At 37.0% G+C, this 20,163-nt stretch overlaps 2 protein-coding genes and 1 long non-coding RNA gene across 6 annotated transcripts; 1 reads left to right on the top strand and 2 right to left on the bottom strand.

Annotated features, from left to right (window-relative positions):
• Positions 1-226: 226 nt before the first annotated feature.
• On the top strand, positions 227-9,207 carry LOC113727688 (homeobox-leucine zipper protein REVOLUTA-like). Of its 4 annotated transcripts, none has more exons than XM_072077061.1 (20): positions 227-486; positions 755-841; positions 1,038-1,789; positions 2,166-2,325; positions 2,850-2,938; positions 3,072-3,162; positions 3,296-3,391; positions 3,525-3,638; positions 3,724-3,807; positions 4,390-4,545; positions 4,626-4,700; positions 5,491-5,597; positions 5,731-5,905; positions 6,144-6,332; positions 6,757-6,837; positions 6,915-7,049; positions 7,431-7,765; positions 7,967-8,072; positions 8,317-8,466; positions 8,862-9,207. In XM_072077061.1, the coding sequence occupies exons 3-20, from the start codon at positions 1,551-1,553 to the stop codon at positions 9,009-9,011; spliced, it is 2,532 nt and encodes an 843-aa protein (XP_071933162.1). In that variant the 5' UTR covers positions 227-486; positions 755-841; positions 1,038-1,550; the 3' UTR covers positions 9,012-9,207. The 4 variants fall into 4 exon arrangements, with proteins under 4 accessions (XP_071933162.1, XP_071933158.1, XP_071933164.1 ...); XM_072077057.1 differs by having other exon boundaries at positions 227-604; XM_072077063.1 differs by lacking the exon at positions 755-841 and having other exon boundaries at positions 227-604.
• Positions 9,208-9,735: 528 nt separating this feature from the next.
• LOC113727701 (uncharacterized) lies at positions 9,736-10,798 on the bottom strand. The gene is made up of 2 exons (XR_011839721.1): positions 9,868-10,798; positions 9,736-9,784 (listed from the first exon to the last, which is right to left on the bottom strand). It is a non-coding gene; the product is annotated as an uncharacterized lncRNA (long non-coding RNA).
• A 190-nt stretch (positions 10,799-10,988) lies between these two features.
• LOC113727691 (CASP-like protein 5A2) lies at positions 10,989-13,908 on the bottom strand. Its single transcript, XM_027251992.2, has 3 exons — positions 13,480-13,908; positions 12,553-12,685; positions 10,989-11,384 (listed from the first exon to the last, which is right to left on the bottom strand). Exons 1-3 carry the CDS (start codon positions 13,704-13,706, stop codon positions 11,193-11,195), a joined length of 552 nt encoding a protein of 183 aa, XP_027107793.2. The 5' UTR covers positions 13,707-13,908; the 3' UTR covers positions 10,989-11,192.
• Between the last annotated feature and the right edge of the window lie 6,255 nt (positions 13,909-20,163).

Raw genomic sequence — 20,163 nt, 5'->3', positions numbered from 1 at the left:
AGAGTAATCCACAATAATTAAGAAAAGGGCAAAAAAAAAAAAAAGGGTCAATAGTTTGAGGGGCTAATGAAGACAACAGGGGTACTGGGTGGTATGGTAAGTAAATGCGTTCCTTACAACTTTTTCACAAATCCAAACAAACAGATACTACATCCAGACACCACAGGAGGGTATAAAACAGGGTACACAAAACAGTAAAAGATTAGGACAGAGATAAAAAGAAAATCCTGAGCAGAAGCAGCACTATATCAGCAATAGCAATAGTCCTGCTAGCGGCAGCAGCAGCCCCAGCATAAAACACTCCTGCCATTTTCGATTTGCGAGCAAAAATCAAAGGCCTCAATAAACTCTTTTTTCTCTTTCTTTCTTTTTCTTTCTCTTTCTTTACCCACCCACCACTGTCTCTTTAGCCCTCATTCGCTCAGCTTATCAGACCAGTCACTTTCTTTCCTTGTTGAAAATAATAAGCTTCTATCCCCCACTAAGGTTTGAATCTTTTTTGCTTAAACACTTCATTTGTCTTCAATGTTCGGCTGATGTTTTTATCTGGGTTTTTCTTTCTTTGAAAAATCGGCTTCACGGGTTCTTCTCTAATGTCTAAAGGGTAAGGTCTCTTATTATTCTTTCTTTTTCTTGACAAGAGAAAGGAGAAAGACCGGTGGAAGTTACAGAGTCCCCTTGCATTGTTGTCTTTTTCTTTTTTTAATTTTGGCGCTTCTAGAAGGAATGAAAGAGATGACATTTTTCTCTTCAGTTACTGTGACAGATTTCCAGCTGTCAATCTTGGCATAAAGCTTCGTCAGTTTGTCTGCTTTGAACCCTCAAGGCCTTCTCTTTTTGGGTAAATTTTTCTTGGAGGTGAAAGTTGCTTATTTTTTGGCTTCCTGAGCTTAACTCGTCCTCGCATTAGCGAACCATGACTTGGGTTTTCACTTTTAACTCTCCTTAAAGCAGAGGTTTACAGGACTGGTTTTATATCTGTGGTTGAAAACTTGTGGACTAATACTGATGGAAATTTGTTGGGTTCTGCTTTTCAGGCTTTGGTTGTCTGTAATTTGGAGTTTTTCTGTCTGAGATTGGAGCTTTGGCGTGAACAAGGGTGAGAACTAAGAAGAGGTTACAACTTACAACAGAAAGAGGGGAAAAAATAAAAAAAAGTAAGACGTGTAGGAGGTTTCATGTGAAAAGCAAGATAAACCGAAGGGATTGGTTTTTGTCAGTATGTGTGTGATCTGCAATAACTCATAGCTTTGGTTAAGCTATTTTGGCTCTACATCAAATTTGAAGGTTGAGTCTTGAAGATTATTAGGGTCCTTTCACAGTCTAAGACACCTAGGACAAAGGAATCTTGTGGTTACCCAAGATCATCGTCAGTTTCATGTTTTCTGATATCACTAGAGAACAAGTTTGGGGAGAAAACAAGGGGAAAAAGGGGCCTTTGCTTCAGAAACTGTTGGCACATATTGTGGTGCTGCTGAATTCTCAGAGTTTCTATAATTCCGTGGAATTGTACATTGTGAAGTATTGAGTTTGCGGGGTGGAAGGAAAAAATGGCTATGGTGGCACAGCAGCACAGGGAGAGTAGCAGTGGGAGTATTAGCAAGCAGAATAGTAGTATTGATTCTGGAAAGTATGTAAGGTACACTGCTGAGCAAGTTGAGGCTTTGGAGAGGGTTTATACTGAGTGTCCTAAGCCCAGCTCGTTACGTAGGCAGCAGTTGATTCGGGAATGTCCGATTCTGTCAAACATTGAACCTAAGCAAATCAAAGTCTGGTTTCAGAATCGCAGGTATGAAAGAGTTTTTATGCTGTTTGTCATACAAGGCGGCCTTCTTCTGTTCCTTTTTCCCCCCACCTTCATTTTGGATCGTTCATTTCTAGTTATGCATTTCTTGCATTCTCGCAATTTTGTTATTCAGAATGGAGTCTGTATTAATTCCGATTTAGTTAGCTGCTGCTTATTATACGCCAAATCTATTTGAATTTGAACATACAACACTAATTTGAGGTTTTAATAATTAGTACCCTGAAGGTAGTTTGTCTGTGGAGGTTAATTAGATATATTTGAATTTGAATTGATCTAAAACATGCTTGATTGAGTTGTGCTTGTTCTAGATCAAGTATTACCATGGATGCTAAAATAAGACGGGTACTTTCTGATGCAGGTGTCGAGAGAAGCAGCGAAAAGAGTCTTCTCGGCTCCAAACTGTAAATAGAAAGTTGACTGCAATGAACAAACTGTTGATGGAAGAGAATGATCGCCTGCAGAAGCAGGTCTCACAGCTGGTCTGTGAGAATGGGTATATGAGGCAGCAGTTGCAAACTGTATGTTGGAAACTTAGCTTGTTTCATTGCCCACATTAACACTCATTTTTAATGTTTTTAAGTTAGATGCAAGCAGCAAAGTGTGATGGATTAATCTACCTAGCATCTGCATTTATCTGCCATAGATTATGATTCTAAGGCTCACCAGTTCAGGTCCTTCATAGAGACCTAGCTGTTCTTGGCACATTCTGAACAAAAAATCTCTTCATTGTAATATTAGCACAAAAAAAAACCCCTAAAAGTACACATTCAAACAGAAAGATGGGGACTTTGAGCATTGGGATTTTGTTTTTTCTTTGTTCTCCTGTGCTTTAGTTGGATTTTCATCGCTGATTTGGTTTATTTTCTTTGCTTTATGTGCATCTAGGTTCCCCGCCCTCTCTTCTGGTTCCATCACATAAATGATTATCACCGTTACATACACATGCAACTTCTCCCATTTATAAAGATGACATTGATCTTTGAGGCTATTTGAGAAATTTGTCATCCTGCTGCTAAAAAATTTCTTGACTCTATTTCTGTAGGCATCTGCTGCTACTACTACTGATGCAAGTTGTGAATCGGTAGTAACCACTCCTCGGCATTCTCTAAGAGATGCTAACAACCCTGCAGGGTAATTATTTATTCTATTATTAGCCATTCTCTCTTTCTCCTTTTGTGTGCCCACGAGCACAAGCTGTAAGTTATGTGAATTATAAGTGAAAGAATGGTTGGTAGTTAGCACTGTTTCTTTTGGTTTTTGGCAGACTATTGTCAATTGCAGAGGAGACCTTGACAGAGTTCCTTTCAAAGGCTACAGGAACTGCTGTTGATTGGGTGCAGATGCCTGGGATGAAGGTACGAGTTTCTGAATCTCATTGCTCAATCGGTTTCTTAATTTATTTCCACTTGTAAATTATGATGCTATCCATCCATCTGCCTCTCCAACAATTGACACTATTTCTGCCAATGTTAAAAATTTTATTGTCAGCCTGGTCCGGATTCGGTTGGGATCTTTGCCATTTCACATAGTTGCAGTGGAGTGGCAGCTCGAGCCTGCGGTCTTGTTAGTTTGGAACCAACAAAGGTAAGGCTTAGTTGTGGAAATTGCTGTGTTGGCCTTTAACGTCATATGACTTCTTTTTAACAGCTTTTGCTTAATATGACTTCTTATATTGCTGATGATCAAATGCCTGCCTTTATTCTCTGAACTTTGACAGATTGCAGAGATCCTTAAAGACCGCCCATCTTGGTTCCGGGACTGTCGGAGCCTTGAAGTCTTCACTATGTTTCCTGCTGGAAATGGAGGGACAATTGAACTTGTGTATACTCAGGTTATTTACCTTGAAGTCACATTCTGTCGTGTCTTTGGGCAGACTGTCAAATAAGAGAAGCTAATGAATCTTAACTTGCTTGCAGATATATGCTCCGACTACATTGGCTCCTGCACGTGATTTCTGGACTCTGAGATACACAACCACCTTAGAGAATGGTAGTCTTGTGGTATGGATATTTCTGGACATTTTTGTTCAAATAGAACTCAAAGATCTTCTAGTTCTCAGCATCATACTGGCTGATTGCTAAGCAAGATTGGAAGCTTAGGGATACAGGATCTAGTCTTGTGTGACTTTGAAACAATGAGTTGACATTCGTGGATCTGTGATGGTAATCTAAATGAAAGGGAAATGGGTCTATGACGTAGGGGCAATTATCAGTGTTTATTTACTAGAATGAAGTATTTCTGATGTTTCCCCTTAGTAATACAGTTTTCAACTAAATTATGAATCCTTCCTCTTAATTGTTCTTTTGTTGCATAGGTCACTTTGCCTGCTAAAAATCTAATGAACAAATATCTTGTAAAGGGTTTTACTTCTCTTTCAACATAAATATAATTATGATACTTCTCATCGTAAAATGGTTCTTGCATTCTTAGAAATCTATCTGGATCTTGTTTATTCAGCTTTACTACCACTAAAAGTAATTTTTACCTTTTGAACTTTGAGTGTCTGCATATAGAAGGATGCTGATAGAAACAAAGTGGATCAAACAAGCATTTTCACTGTTTTTTTTTTGAATTTCTCCAAGGTTTGTGAACGATCTCTGTCCGGTACTGGGGCTGGTCCAAATGCAGCTGCAGCTTCTCAATTCACAAGAGCTGAAATGCTTCCATCTGGTTATTTGATAAGGCCATGCGACGGTGGAGGATCAATCATCCACATCGTTGATCATTTAAACTTAGAGGTTAGTTTATACCTACACTGGTCTATCATGCATTTATTGGCCCATCCAGGCAAAATCTCAAAATACACAACTATGTCCAGGCATGGAGTGTGCCAGAGGTGCTGCGACCACTTTATGAATCGTCAAAAGTTGTGGCGCAGAAAATGACCATTGCGGTGAGTCAAGTGCTGTTTTGATCTTAAATCCTTGTGCATGTTTTTTGTTCACCGCAATGCAACTTTTATGAACAAATTTGTCTATTGAGTTTATGAGTTTTTAGTACAGGTTTGATTTAAAGCAACCACTGTTAAATGCTTCGATACAGAACGAAGAAAAAAATTTGTGTTAAGACAATTGTTTTGGACAACTCTTACTTTGGAAATTTAAAGCAACCACTATTAAATGCTTTTGATTTAAAGCGACCACTATTAAATGCTTGAGCAAGCACAACACTTAACTTCGATAAGGTTTGTTTTAGACAACCCTAAGTTTAGACAATTGATTTAAAGCAACCACTATTAAATGATTTGATTTAAAGCAATCACACTATTAAATGCTTTGGGCACTGGTTTAAATGTTTTCCCAATCTCAGAAAAGCAAAAGGACAAGATTCCTAAAATATGAAGGGGGCCAATTACACCAAGGCAGTTTTAGAAATTTTAAACAACTCCTTCAGTAGTTGGCAGTTTTGGATTCTTAAAATTCCTAACACGGTTCAGCTTTTAAGATATTTGCTATCATGACAACAACTTTTATGCTGGAATTGGGGACTTGAACAATTATTTTTACCATGCAGAATGATGGGTTATGCTTAAGAATTTAGGCGACTGGAGGTAGTTGGATTAGAGGACTTAATGAGCTGTATCTGTTCATAAAGCGTCTGGTTGCAGTTTGTCACATTTGAAAGTCTAAACTTCTACCCTGGTGGGTGGACAACTTTTATTTACTTCTTTTTAATGTTTGAAGGCCTTGCGATACGTCAGACAAATAGCTCAGGAGACGAGTGGTGAGGTCGTATATGGTCTGGGCAGGCAACCAGCTGTGCTTAGAACATTTAGCCAGAGATTAAGCAGGTCAAGCTCAAATACCATTAGTATCATTCTGCTGCATTTTGTGATATTCTGTCTTTGCTGTTATGATTTTTGTTTGGTGTTTTCTATGTGCTTTATTGAGGTTTTCAGCGGATGATTTTTTTTCCTCCTGTAGAGGCTTTAATGATGCCATCAATGGATTCAATGATGATGGCTGGTCATTGTTGAGCTGTGATGGCGCTGAAGATGTGATTATTGCAGTTAATTCAACCAAGAGCCTGAGCACCTCATCCAATTCTCTTTCCGTGATTGGAGGCATTCTCTGTGCAAAAGCCTCCATGCTACTCCAGGCAAGCAACTTATCTCACAATTTGTTCTTCATTATTACGTCCTCAGCCAAGCAATCTTGCTAGGTAGTGAAACAAATACGTGAAAACTGATATGATTCCAAGACAAGCACTCGGCAATGCTTTCATGTGGCATCCCAAGAAAAATGCAGACCTCCTTCAAATTGTGAAATAGATACAATAATACAGCATGAGTTAATGCATTTAAGTAAATGACAGAACTATCTGTTATTTCTTACAGAATGTACCTCCTGCCGTGCTGGTTCGCTTCCTAAGGGAACACCGTTCAGAATGGGCAGATTTTAATATTGATGCCTATTCTGCTGCTTCTTTGAAAGCTGGTTCATATGCATATCCTGGAATGAGGCCAACTAGGTTTACTGGAAGCCAAATTATTATGCCCCTTGGCCACACAATTGAACATGAGGAGGTATATATTAGGTGGTTGTCTCATGTTCTTGTTCTTTGTAATGCACATCATGCATATATCCTCTGTTTTTGTGTATTGGTGCCACTGCAAGTCCCACCGCGGAGTTTGTTGTGTTTTCTGTGTTTTATGTCAAAATTCCGTAAATAGTCAAAGTTTTCATTTTCAATTGATGATCCTCTTCTTTGAAGGGACAAAATAAACTGTTTCCAACTTATCATTTGATGTGAATGGACTGCTTTACTTTGCTGGATAATTTTAATATCTAAGATTACCTGACTTCTACGCTCTCATTCGTTATTGCCTCCCAGATGCTTGAAGTAATACGACTTGGGCACTCTCTTGAATGGACTGCTTTACTTTGCTGGATAATTTTAATATCTAAGATTACCTGACTTCTACGCTCTCATTCGTTATTGCCTCCCAGATGCTTGAAGTAATACGACTTGAAGGGCACTCTCTTGGGCAAGAAGATGCTTTTATGTCAAGAGACATTCATCTCTTACAGGTTTTTCCTTTATTATCTTGGTCATAATGTAGACTAAATGATGTAAACACCTAGCTCTGAAAAGGGGTCCTCTGCAGATGTGCAGCGGAGTTGATGAGAATGCCATTGGAGCCTGCTCTGAACTCGTTTTTGCTCCAATTGATGAAATGTTCCCAGATGATGCCCCACTGCTACCCTCGGGTTTCCGAATCATTCCTTTGGAATCAAAATCAGTTGAGTTCGACATTCTTCGTTTAGAACTTATCGTTTCTTCCTGAAGACTGGTGGATTTAATAATGATCTGAATATTGGCCTGATTGTTGGTTCCAATAACAAGTTGATACTTCTGCTTTTGCTTATGAATAGAACACTGGTAGTATGAGATGCACCATTGTCAATTAAGTGATTTAGCTGAACAATCCAAGTTACGTTTCTTGCAGTCATTTGTTATGTAAAGAATCATTAATAATTGTAGATATGTGGCACTAGATTTTGTGGGCATGTTAGTCCTCTTGGATGTTACTTTAGCATGTGGTTTGAATGGATTGGCATTTTGTATTATGAACTTGTTTTCAAGTTATTGTCGTGGGATGACTAATAAGATTTTTGTACAGGGTGATGCACATGACACATTACCTACAAATAGGACACTGGATCTGACCTCAAGTCTTGAAGTTGGCCCGGCTTCAGCCACCACTGCAGCAGATGCATCCTCTTGTTACAATGCGCGTTCAGTATTAACTATTGCCTTCCAGTTTCCCTTTGAAAACAATCTTCAAGAAAATGTTGCGACCATGGCACGCCAGTACCTTCGAAGTGTGATTTCTTCTGTACAGAGGGTTGCCATGGCTATTTCCCCATCAGGAGTAAGCCCCACTGTTGGACCAAAGCTTTCCCCGGGCTCTCCTGAAGCTCTGACACTAGCTCACTGGATCTGTCAGAGTTATAGGTAATGTTTGTCTTGGTCAATCTGATCATCACTTCAATGCTATTCTGATGATTAGTTAAATGTTCACTAAGAGTGGTATTGCCTGGAATATTTCTGGAGCAAAATCCTTTTACTTCTTGCATCTGAGCGAAAAGAAAGTCGGGAAGTTAAAAGAAGTAACAATCCTGCTTCTCATGTATTGTTTGTTTTATCAATTCTCAGTTACCATATGGGGGCAGAATTGCTGAGAGCTGATCCTTTAAATGGTGATACAGTATTAAAGAATCTCTGGCTTCATCAAGATGCCATTTTGTGCTGCTCACTGAAGGTATAGTACACGAAATATGTGTTAGTAAATGCTGCTGCTTTTATTTGGTTGCTTTTTGTCTTCCATCCCATTCCCTGTACTTCACCTTCAAGTTAGCGAACTGTTCACTTGAGGCTTGATAGGTGCTCGCTTTCCAGAGCTCGACTTAACTCCATTTTATTTATTTATTATTATTATTATTTATTTATTTGGTCTCACTGGCAATATACTGGCTAAATTATTTTGGACTTTCTTTGTGCTGCAGTCACTGCCAGTTTTCATATTTGCAAATCAAGCTGGACTTGACATGCTGGAGACGACCCTGGTGGCTCTACAAGATGTCACCTTAGATAAGATTTTTGACGACACAGGGCGCAAGGCACTCTTTGCTGAATTTGCAAAGATCATGCAACAGGTATCCTGGATGTTCCTAGGAGCTTATTTGTTAATAATCTCAAAAAACGTGCAATTCTGGTGGCTTAAAATTATAAAAAAAAAAAAAAAAAATCTGTCCTGTAAAATCGCATTCAAGTTTGAGCATACAATGTTGCAGGTTAGTTCACCAAGGCTGAGCATACAATGCTGCTAATTGGTTCATCAACTTTTATTCCATGTGTATTCGCAATGGGATTATTCCAAATTTCAATTGAAATAATAAAATCCTTTCCACGTGCATATTCATGAATGCCATGAAACTCATTTTATTGCATGTCCGTGTCTCTGCCAATATAATAATGGGTGTTGTTTTCTTGGAAGTTCCTTGCGTGCTTGTTAATCCTGTACTTTGCCTAATATATATTCAATTCTCAGGGTTTTGCTTACTTGCCTGGTGGAATATGCATGTCAACAATGGGGCGCCATGTTTCATATGAACAAGCCATTGCCTGGAAAGTCCTTGCGCCAGATGAAAATACTGTCCATTGCCTTGCTTTCACTTTTGTCAATTGGTCTTTCGTGTAAATGCGAGTACCACTTAATGAAACCGTCCTCTTTCGCTATAAAGATTGCATTAGAGCCTCGACAGAAAAGAGGAAGCTGAAAAGTTTTGTAATATTCAATTCCCACCCCGTCTGTATTGATTTATTTATAATTGTAACGTATTTCTGCTCTTTAAGATTTCTATTTTATCTTCAATAGAGAATTGCTTCCCTCGTTAGATCCGAGTTCAAAACAGCTTGACTACAAAATTTTGTGGGATAACCCTCCTGGTGTATGTCCTACACCTTGTACCTAAAAACCACCTAACCAACAAACGGTCAACACAAGCCCGACGTTAAAGCACCTTAACTACCGTCTCGGCCCCAGCTCTCTGCTTCCGTGAAGGCAGTCGAGCTCAAGACAAGGGGGATCGCTAATGTTGACATTCCTGGGAACTTTGCTGTGAGAAAAATATGTACGCAACCCAATACGGGACTGTATACCGTGCAGGCACTTGCCATGCCAGCCAGACTAAAAAAGCTCATCTTGATCGTTTAGGTCCAATTGGAAAAGATTACAGGCTGAAGAGTGGCTGGCGAAGCATCTATCCTCTGTTGTTGGGAAGAGGATCAGCAGTCTCTCCATCTGTTTCTTCAACTGCTTGCTTGGTTTGGTTTCTTTTCTTGCAATAATAGCAAACTGGTAGTTGGGGCTGATTAGGGTGGTCCTGTTCAGGAGGGAGTGGAATGCCAGGCCCGGCAATTGATTTTGGTAAAGTTCAGGTTGTTTATGTTCGTAGCTAATTCTAGTAGGACCTGAGAGTAACCAAACTTAAGAACGTTATCTAAGTACACAACAAGGAGACATGGCAGGCGAAAAAAAGACAAAATTTACATACCCGTTGCCATAAAATCTTGAAAAATTCAGCAATCAATTAAAAAAATCCTGAAAGTGGGGAAGACTGAAAATGAATAAAGAACTAGTGCTGATGAAAGTGAGTCTTTCCTCTTTTTTTTTTTTTTTTTTTTTTTTTGTTCAAATCGATAGGATTGATGAAAGTGAGTCTTTCTTGCTGTCGATGAAATTGAGCAGAGTTGGCAGTTCAAGTTAGTAGATAGATATACCTGATGACCTGGAGGAGGCTGCGAGAAGCTGAAATTGACACTGAATAGCAAGCTTGACATCGTCGGAATCGATCACAGATTCGCCGGCGTGGCCCGAGTAAATCTGCCCATTCCTAAGTACATACACCACGTACCTGTTGTAACAAATTGGTGGATGACACCCCCGTAGTCTTCCACAGCCATTGATTTTTGCGGCGATTTCACGATCCATGCATCTCTCGGCAAGTCCTCTTCTCCTCGTCCCTCTCCCATTTTCAGCAATCAATCGAACTACAATTGAAGTTTATGATCAACAGCCAAATCACACCATAATCCATAGTAATGGTAAAGGATGCCAAGTAGCGAAGTTTATGTACGAAGTAGGCTCAGTGTTACAATCTTTTATACTATTAATATGTATGCCGAATGTCAGGGATGACGAGGATCTACGGCTTCAATTGAATCTATCAGTAGTCACCAATTTTGAAATTCATCCATTCCTTCAACTTTTTCTATTTTTGCTCCTTATAGATAGGGCTGAATTTTTCTTTCCTTCCTTCAACGTTCGAGCTCGACTCAAGCTTAGCTGGACTAACATAAAATTAAAACTTCTAGATAAAATACTAAACTACTCGAGCTTGATTTAAAGTTGATTGGATAAAAACTCATTTGAGTTTAATTCGATAAAATAATCAAATAAACTTGTAAACAGAATTTCAAGTTTGATAAAATAATCAAGCATGCTGGTCTTTTGAACACTAAGTTGTTCGATTTGATTGATAATAATCAAACAAATTTGAATACTAAGATGTTCAATTTGATCAACCTCATTTATAAATTGTGGTTCTATGTAACAAGGTGGAAGTAGTACGTTTTAGTTTGTCGCGTTTCAACCGCATCCAACAAAATATCCCAGTGAGGCAGGACAACGCAAATCATATCCTTTCATATACTGTGGCAAAACTTTGACCAATTTACAGTGTGTATGTACAAATAGTGCTGCATCAATTTTCCATTACACATACGTGTCATCAGAATATTATAACAATCATACAAACAGCACGCCATCAAATGATACCTTATGGTATCATCTTTCCGAGAAATACCAACTTCGCGCTCTTCATCTTGAAGCAAGAGACCAAAAGTTGAGCAAAAATGACGGCAATGCAGCAAACCAACTAAGGAAAGCCATGGCAGTTGCAGTCTCAAACTCTGTGCAATGATTTTGGTCACAACTACCAAGATCATTGCCAATTAGAACAGTGATTCCGGCTGATGCACAGGCTGCAGCAAATGTAAGGGTGGAAGTGACCTGCAGAGAAAGAACCATTCTTAATAAGCCAATGACATGGAGGTGACAAACTTCAACCATAAGAATGGAACTCGAGTGCGTTCATCACACTGGCATCAATCTGACTGTGTAATCAATTCGTTGCATCTGGAGCGTCTACTAATGTCTGTGGACACTAGCAAATGGACCGCCAACAATCTAGATACACCATCATAATCACTATATGCGCGTTTGGAGAGAGAGAGAGAGAGAGACGGTAGCAGAAAGTATTAATGGAAAGGGTAACAGCCCAATGTCAACAACATGAATGGTAGCGGGAAATAGCTAATTGTAGAAGCAGCAGTATCCAAATTAACCCTAAAAGAAAAGGCAAAATGTTACTGTGTTTGATGCATGTTTTAGAGGAGAGTGTCAAATCCAAACTATCTTATGAAATCCTTTGGAGCAACAGTAGCCACAAAAGGTAGAGAGACTCTAGTAGAAATGGAATCAATTTGTCATTATCGAGGAAAGGGATTTAAAATACATAAAGAAGGTACCAACTTGCCCCCTACTAAACATTGTTTATCTAAAGAAGAATGAATAAGACAAAGAAGCGAAACCAGATCGGAAAATTTAAGGTAAATGTAGTCAAACTGAATGAAATTACTGAATTAAAATCCATGCGATATCATGACATACTGAAGAGGTATCAAGTAACAAGTCACAAAATTGCTGCAGATTTTTCCAAATTCTTCAGCAAAAGCCTAGCTGTTTTTCTACTGTTGAAATGCATGCAATGACCTAGAATAATTTCTTTACATCTCTACTGTTGAAGAATATTGTCAAACTAACATTGAAAATCTGGCCGCATACAGCATTTGATCACCTCCTCCAACCCCCTCCCCCGAAACTGGGCCATCTATTGCTCCATGAACAGATGAACCTTCTCGCTCAGAACAAAAGAAGCATTTTTCTCTAAAGTTCCAATACAACATCTTAGAAGACAGGTGGTTTGACCAAACAAACACAGGGAATGGCCTCTCAACATAACTATTCTAAATGACACAGACATAAGAAAGGTTAAACCAACTGCACAGATTAACAAGCAGCAAACAAGCACATTCCAAAAATTTAGACACAAAATGAAACTATATATCGCTTTCTCAAAATTTCAAATAGGCACGAGCAACCAGATATTGTAACTTACACCATCACCAATAGCAAATAAGCTAACAAGTCGATAGTTTTGCAAGCTGCGTCCAACTAGAAGAGCATAGACATCAACAATTGCCAGTGCAAGGCTCCACAGGCTCTGCAAGCCTGCGGCTGCAACAAGGTAACTGTGGCAAAAGAAAACAGATCAAAGTTAAATACTGACATAACAACCAAACAACCTACACAGTAATCAAGGAAGAGAATGATGAAAAAAAAGCTTGCAAAGTTGAGTTTCAAGAATTCTGCAAGCTTGAAGTCTGCCATAATCTCGTTAAGGTAAAAAAGTATCAACAGCAGTTGCTTCATTTCTAAGGCACCTAGGAAAAACAAACTAACAGATAACGATCACAGTAGATTAAGAAAGGGAAAAAATCCAGCAAGCTACAAGTTCTATGGCATGTTACTCTATTTCTTAGACGTCAAACATTTACTGAACCAATGAAACCAATACATTTCACTTAAAAAAAGTAATTCCTCTCAAAATGCTGAAAGATCCATCTCAGTTTAAATCCACGGAAACACGGTACCACATGCTAGTGAAACGCCAACTTCTTCGACATAAACACATTTTCAATCTAATCAATTCACCTTTAATTCACTGTCACAAGTCCATATTAGCTATATAATTTAATCAACTCAAATCAGTTTGTTGCAAATTAGCAACCACGTCCAAAAATGAGAGTACTATTTAGATCCGGGAAAATGAATTAGCATGATTCTTCTTAATACGCAATCTATCACATCTAGTGCCACCTACTAAATTTTTCCCCTACAATTCGCAATTACTGAACTGTCAATCAAGCTAGGGAAACAAAAATCAATTCGTAGAAGTCTACTTTGCTAACTAATTTCACTATCTTACGACTAATTTACTACAAGTAAAAGCGAAATTCAACAAAAGATAATTCAGATTAATTACCAGAAGGCGGTGACGGAAGGGAAGTCATTAGTCGCGGCCATGACGCAGAGAGCAACCACAGCGAATAGGAACTGAGCGAAACGCAAGAAAAGGCCGCCGACGGTTCCAGGCATCCCTTGGATGTCCTTCATCCTCACTCCGGCAGCTAGCGGCGCATTCGGATCCTCCGTCTGCGGCGGCGGCGCTTCCACAGGCACTGGATGCACCGTCGCGTGACTCACACTCATCTTTTATCCAACTAATAACTTCTCTCTCTACCTCGAATTCATATCTAAGGTCTGCAGCTAGCTAATGTAAAGTGTCGTCGTTTCTGATCTGAGAGTTCTTATATGGAATAGGATCTGGAGCCGGAACGGTAGATTCCTGAACTGCTTTCAGATGATGATGGTAATACGGATATGTGTTTCAGACGACGACGTTTGCATCTCCAAATATTCCCAGGCGACAGCGATGGAGTTGTTATGGAAGATGGACAGTCGGGTCAATGAAATCAGTGCCTGTCAACTAAAGCGTAACGACTTCCGCTATGAACAAAATTGAAGTCGTTGATATGGATGGTGTAGGGGCACGTTTTCTTCCTGAACAAAATTGAAGTCGTTGATGTCAATGGCTACTAGTCTACTCGTAGCAAGTAGCATATTTAATTAAGGCCTCGTTTTGCAAGCAAATTTTTTGCTAAATTTTGCTGCTGCAAGTTTTTTAACAACTTTAACTAAACATTTTAAAATATTCAAAAATTTACACACTTTAAAAATTTTGTCTACAATATGTATAGCAAATTACAATAAAGTTTTAAACAAATATCCAAAAAACTCACTTGTCAAACAGGGCCTAAGTATTTACTTGTAATCCATTTAGAACAAACATTTTACTTATCAAAAAGTCCATAAGAATTTTGATTTTGGAGGACGCATATGAAGAGGAATGTATAAACTGTCGATGCGGAAATGACAAATAAATTCAAAGGATAAAAAAAGAAGAGGAAAGACCAAAAGTTGTTCATTATTTTGCATGGGTGGTAGAGTTTCCAAAAATCATGAAGTCGGTCATGTTTGGATTGCATTTTTTTGGATATTTTTTGTAGAAAAATACTGTAGCAATTTGATATTTTGGTTAGATTTTTGTGAGATAAAAAGGTGATTGAAAAATGTATTCACGAAAAACACGTAGCTATCCAAACAATTTTGCAAAAATGAACATGTTTTAGAATTAATGGCAACAATTAACATGATGGATTGGCATTAAATCAATTTCCCTTTTTGACATTAGATGATCAATAGTAATAATTATCAGGAGATAGGATCAAATATGTATAAAATAATGTACCTTTTTACTCTATTAAAACATGTGTTTCACGCAATTGTTATCTGTTTTGAACTAAATTATACTCGAAGTGAAATTTCACTGAGTAACGAATTCAATTTAATTGGAGGTAGATATGTATAACCCTTGTATTGAAAGGTTTTATTTGAAAAATCATGGGGGTCATTATGTTAAAAGGTCTAACCTACCGACCTTATACAGAAAAAAATTGGAATAAACCCCTAACCTTAATTTTCTTTTGTGACTTAAGTCCCGTTTGGAGTTGCAGTACTTTTGGTAAAAATAAAATAAACACTTTTAGGTGTTAAAAGTATTTTAAAGTGTTTAGTGAATATCATCCAATAAAAATTAGGAGTAGAGCTTTTGGTGTTAAAAATACTTTTATCAAAAGTTCAAATTTGGTGCTCTTAGAATAACTTTTGTGATTTAAAAAATAAAACATCAAATTTAATTATTTTATCCTATATTATGAACCAAATAAAGAGATGAATACTTTAAAAAATTTTCAAATTACACATTATCCAGTACAATAAATATTTATTGAACTATGTCTCCAAACAATATATTTAAAAGTACTTGAGTAATAATAATTATTTTTATTAAAAACTCTATTAAGTAAGTACTTATTAATAAGTTACCGCAACTCCAAATGGCCCTTAAAAAGTAATTAGCGTGCCCACTGAAGGGGCTATATAATTTAATTTGAGACATTTAGGAATAAGTCTAAGTCGCAAAAGACTGCATCTCTGATAGAACCTCAACCATTTCTACTTCCAATGGTCCAATACAACGTAGATCTTTCTCTTCTTTTGCAAAACAGATTCCAGCCATAAACTGATACAAGTCAAGATATTGCCGAATGTATTATTTTCCTCGAAGTTATTATCTTTTCACATAATTAATGCCGACCATCACCAAACTAGACATACTTTTAGTACGTGTGAGTTTAACATTTGATGTCACCTTGTCTTATATTTATTCGGTCTATGTTTGAGAAAGAAGCCAGAAAAATCCCTATATTCTAAGCATTCCTAATTGTGTCAGCATTAGTTTTCTAACTTCACCAGTCAAGAAGATGAAGTCACGACTTTAGTTTAATAAACTTTAGACACTTAACAAAAGTAGTAACCATATATACTGATACTGATCTTGGTTATTTACCGACATTTGTGGTGATATTATTGGTTTAGTAGCAACTTTATTTTGCTCAAGGATAGTGATTGAATAATATATTGCTAAGGTAAAAGTTATTTACGTAATTGTCTTTAAGGATCACAATCACATTGAAAGTGACACTTTTTGTACCTTACTTCCAATTTAAAAAATCATTCTTTTTTTATTTTTTTTACACTACTCCTATATTATGGGAAGAAAAAGTCTAGTTGGGCTTGTATGAAATTAAGGAATATGTAGGACTCCGAGTGAATTACTCCGTTAAATCGCATTAAAAGTGACGCCTTTTGTATCTTACTGTCCAATTTAAAAGGCCTTTTTTTTTTTTTTTACCTTACCTCTATATTACGGAGAAGGGAAATTCAACCTTCAGTCCTCTACAACAGATAAGTGCATTGCTGCACTTTTAGGCTTTCAAAACTTGACAAGTGCACTCCCTCGACCTAATACACGGAAGAGCTCTAAAAGGTTTTTCCTGATCATTGGATCAAAGCTTGATGGTTATCTAAAAAGCCATTCACTTGGTCCCATCAAGGCAGAGGAGGGTGAGAATAATAATCAAGCAGTTTGATAAGTTGTCTCTTTGCTTTTGTTTTACTGCGTTTCCATCCTGTTTTCGTTTGTTTGGAGTATGGGTTATGGTGGTAGTAGTTCAAGTAGGTGGAAACCAATTTCATTCATGTTTAATTCGACCCACCAAAGTTAATCTTGTCGTTTCCATCCAAGCCTCCAACTTTTTTTGCACTTTGGCGTCATTTAGTGCTCGTCCAAGCATAATTGCAAAGTCCATTTTGTCTAAAAGAAAGAAACGCAATTGAAAAGTCGCTACTCAATTGTCTAAAGGAGGAACCGGGAAGAGCCATTTCAAAAGAGAAAAAGCACTCGAGGCCACGTAGTTCGTCAATAAGATAGGAGCTAACCTCTAGTATTTTCCAAAGATAGATTAGGATCCAGGTGTAGGGTTGAAAAGTGCAAATCAATTAAGCAATATTAAGAGGTTTGATAAGCTCCCTTGTAGAGGTTGATATCCCACATCGGGGTGTAGAGGGTTTGGGGTAGAGTAGATAAATCCCCTGTGAGACCTTCAAGAGTTGCCGGCTTTTGAGGATTCTCACGGGAATTGGGTTTGTCAAAATATCAAAAGTCCTTTGGGCTTGGAAGAAAAAATTAAGCAATATTAAGAGGTGTGATTAAAATTGTGGCCAGTATAATAAATTAAGCTGAAATATGCTCAAACAACCCAAATAGTTGTGTAATTTGAGTCCATTTAAAGCCCCATTGCTCGAATGCTATAGTTTATATACTCCGAGTTCAACTTGAAACAATTCGTTGAGATAGTAAATAGGTAGCATGAAGGGTCTGTTTGGTTGGAAGTAAAATGTTTTCCTTGGGAAAATATTTTCCGTGGAAGTAATTTTTCATGAAAATCATTTTCCTTTCATCATTTTCAGGCGTTTGGTTAGTTTATTGAAAATATTTTCTTACTTCATTTTTCTGGTGTTTGTTTAACTTTTGAAATATTTTCACTTTTATCTTTATCTTTACTTTCTACACATTATAACTACATACTTCTTCCCATGCAAAATAAGAAAATTTATCTCATTGTTTAACTTTAAAAAATCTTGGAGAAATGTATATATGGATAAAAAATATCTCCTTAAGTAATAAACAAATTGCTGGTCATTTAGTGTCAAATATCAATCACATGCAATGCTTATTGTGACATATATCTTGCACTATCACTGTTGAAAGTTTCTCTAAAAAAGAATGTCCCTATTATACATAATTAATTACTAGCATAAGATGAGCAGGATGAGATTTCTTTTTGATTTTGAATATACTAGGGGGAGGGTTGGGTTGGGTGGTACGGGAGAGGGAGTGTAAGGAAGAGGTCTTGGGTTCGAGTCCTCCTGTTTACACTAAAAAAAAAAAAAAGAACATACTACAAGATGTTTTCAGTAAATTTAGAACATACTATAGGCGGGATGCATGCATTTCGGAAAACAACTTCAGTAAGTTTGGAAGGGAAGTTGTTTTCCATAAGATGAGTGAAAATATTTTACATAGGAAAATGTTTTCAGTAACTTTTGTGCAACCAAACACGGGAAATTGGGAAAATATTTTCTTGGAAAACATTTTCACCCGAAACAAACGGACCCGAAGTGTAAACATTTTGTTTGGATTGTGATTTTTCACAGAAATTCTTTTATATTTTTTATGAACATATTTCTTAAATATTTTTTTACTTCACGTACGTCAAATCGATATAGTGTATTTTTTAAAAAAATTACTAAAAATAGCAATCCAAACTGGAATCAATTTTCAAGTCATATTCCTTCCTTACTCTCCTGTAATGCCAGATGGTGCCTTCAGCTCCCAAAAAATAACAATTTGTTGGAAAGTTTCAAGTTATCGGCCAAACAAATCCTCTTTGTGATCATATCGATGCACTTAGCAATAAAGGAATAATTTTACAGAATACCAAAAAGCTTCAAGTACATGCTAGCTAGTTTACCATAGACAAATCAACTATACCGATACGGTGGATGAACGTTAATCTCCAAATAATTAGTTAATTAACCTATGGCAAATACTAAGAAAAATTTGATCTTGCAGACCAATATATTATAATAATACTTAGATATTTTTGAAATATATGATTAATTGTACGATATTTAAAGCACATAACTCAATTGGTGACTAGATGTATTTAAAAAATCGTATACTCGAATCCCATTATCAATATGAGAACTGTGTTGGTGGATTATCGGTAAAAACTCTTGAAATCTATCTATAATTCTGAAAGTATGTTCGTACAGTAACAGTGATTGGAGTCGAAGTCACCCACGTATTTATTCCTTTTAATTAAAGAAAAAAAAATCTAGATCTATCTAAATATTTTACAAACGTAAGATGCTACAAAAAGCTACACGTGTATGTTGACTCGAGATTCCCTGATTTGTACACAATTTGTAGGAAAATGCCGCATGCACGCTTTTCTCTAGTTACATACATACTAGTACGAGATTGTGGCGATGGTTGATTCCTTCTGAATCATGCAAGGACTTATAGTCGTGGAATTAGCAAGAGATTCCCCGACTTTTACACAAGTTGTAGAAACATATATAATTGATGCTTTTCTCGTTACTACATTATATATTGTGATGATGGTTGATTCCTTTTAGATTATGCAATAACTTGTAGTCGTAGAATTAGCAAGTGAATTCATTTGAGTAGTTATTAGCGCAAAAATAATGGGGCCATGCCCCGGATAAGACGGGGCACCCTCGTCCCAGCACAATTTGCAACATCGACCATCATTATCATGCTGAGATTTCAAACAATTGGACAGATTTTTTTGCCCCAAATGATTATGACATCCTTTCGGCCTTAAAAATCCAATTTAATGTTGCGTCCTGACTGGTACTGCTACTTCAATGATAGAATCTAAAGTTTAGGTTGTCAATTAGTGTTAAGATTTCTCAGGCGTAAAGAGTTCTAATTTTTTTGAATGTGAACGATAGAATCTATTTTTAACATCTGACTTTGGGATCTGAAAACTCGCAATCTTGAACCTGGATGGTTTCTACTTCCCATCTGGCATAGAATTGAAAAGCCCGAACCAAACTAGCTTTTTTGTCCATATAACTGTTAATTTACTTGTACATTTGATTAAAACAAGCGAAGCTGAGGTCTTGTTCGAATTGCATTTTTTCGTAAAAAATTTTGAATACAGTCAGTAAATATACTTTTTAATTACTTTTTTACTTCATATATTTTAAATCGTTATAATATATTTTTTACAAAAATTTCTAAAAATAAGAATCCAAATTTAGCTTGCTTGTCGGATTATTATAAATATACACGAGTATGCTGGAATATAGTTGTACCTGTGACCCTGTTTTTTTCATGCAACATTGTTGGCTATTTGAATTGAAGATTATTTGAGATAATTACTGTAACACTTTTTATGATATGATATATGTAAAATGAAAAGGTAATTGAAATTATTTTATTTCAAATCATGTCCATCCAAACACAAGATCTAGACACTCAGTTGTTTGGTAAAATGAATGTCCTAAATCCGACACGTAACTAATGGCCAAAATTTAGCGACTAAGTCCGAGAGAGATGCATATTTTTACGTGCCAATAAGCAAATGCTTAAAAAAAAGGAAAAGAAAAGAAA

The sequence above is a fragment of the Coffea arabica genome, chromosome 1c (assembly GCF_036785885.1).
Source record: "Coffea arabica cultivar ET-39 chromosome 1c, Coffea Arabica ET-39 HiFi, whole genome shotgun sequence".
Classification (NCBI taxonomy): Eukaryota; Viridiplantae; Streptophyta; class Magnoliopsida; order Gentianales; family Rubiaceae; genus Coffea; species Coffea arabica.
This window is presented reverse-complemented; position numbering and strand designations above follow the sequence as displayed.

Coding starts and splice junctions, on each gene's coding strand:
- LOC113727688 (XM_072077061.1), top strand. CDS start 1,551: ATGGCTATGGTGGCACAGCAGCACAGGGAGAGTAGCAGTGGGAGTATT. Junction 3,639..3,723: donor TTGAACTTGTGTATACTCAG/GTTATTTACCTT, acceptor ACTTGCTTGCAG/ATATATGCTCCGACTACATT. Junction 4,546..4,625: donor TTGATCATTTAAACTTAGAG/GTTAGTTTATAC, acceptor AACTATGTCCAG/GCATGGAGTGTGCCAGAGGT.
- LOC113727691 (XM_027251992.2), bottom strand. CDS start 13,706: ATGAGTGTGAGTCACGCGACGGTGCATCCAGTGCCTGTGGAAGCGCCG. Junction 12,686..13,479: donor CCTTCCGTCACCGCCTTCTG/GTAATTAATCTG, acceptor CTTTTGCCACAG/TTACCTTGTTGCAGCCGCAG. Junction 11,385..12,552: donor TATTTGCTATTGGTGATGGT/GTAAGTTACAAT, acceptor CTTTCTCTGCAG/GTCACTTCCACCCTTACATT.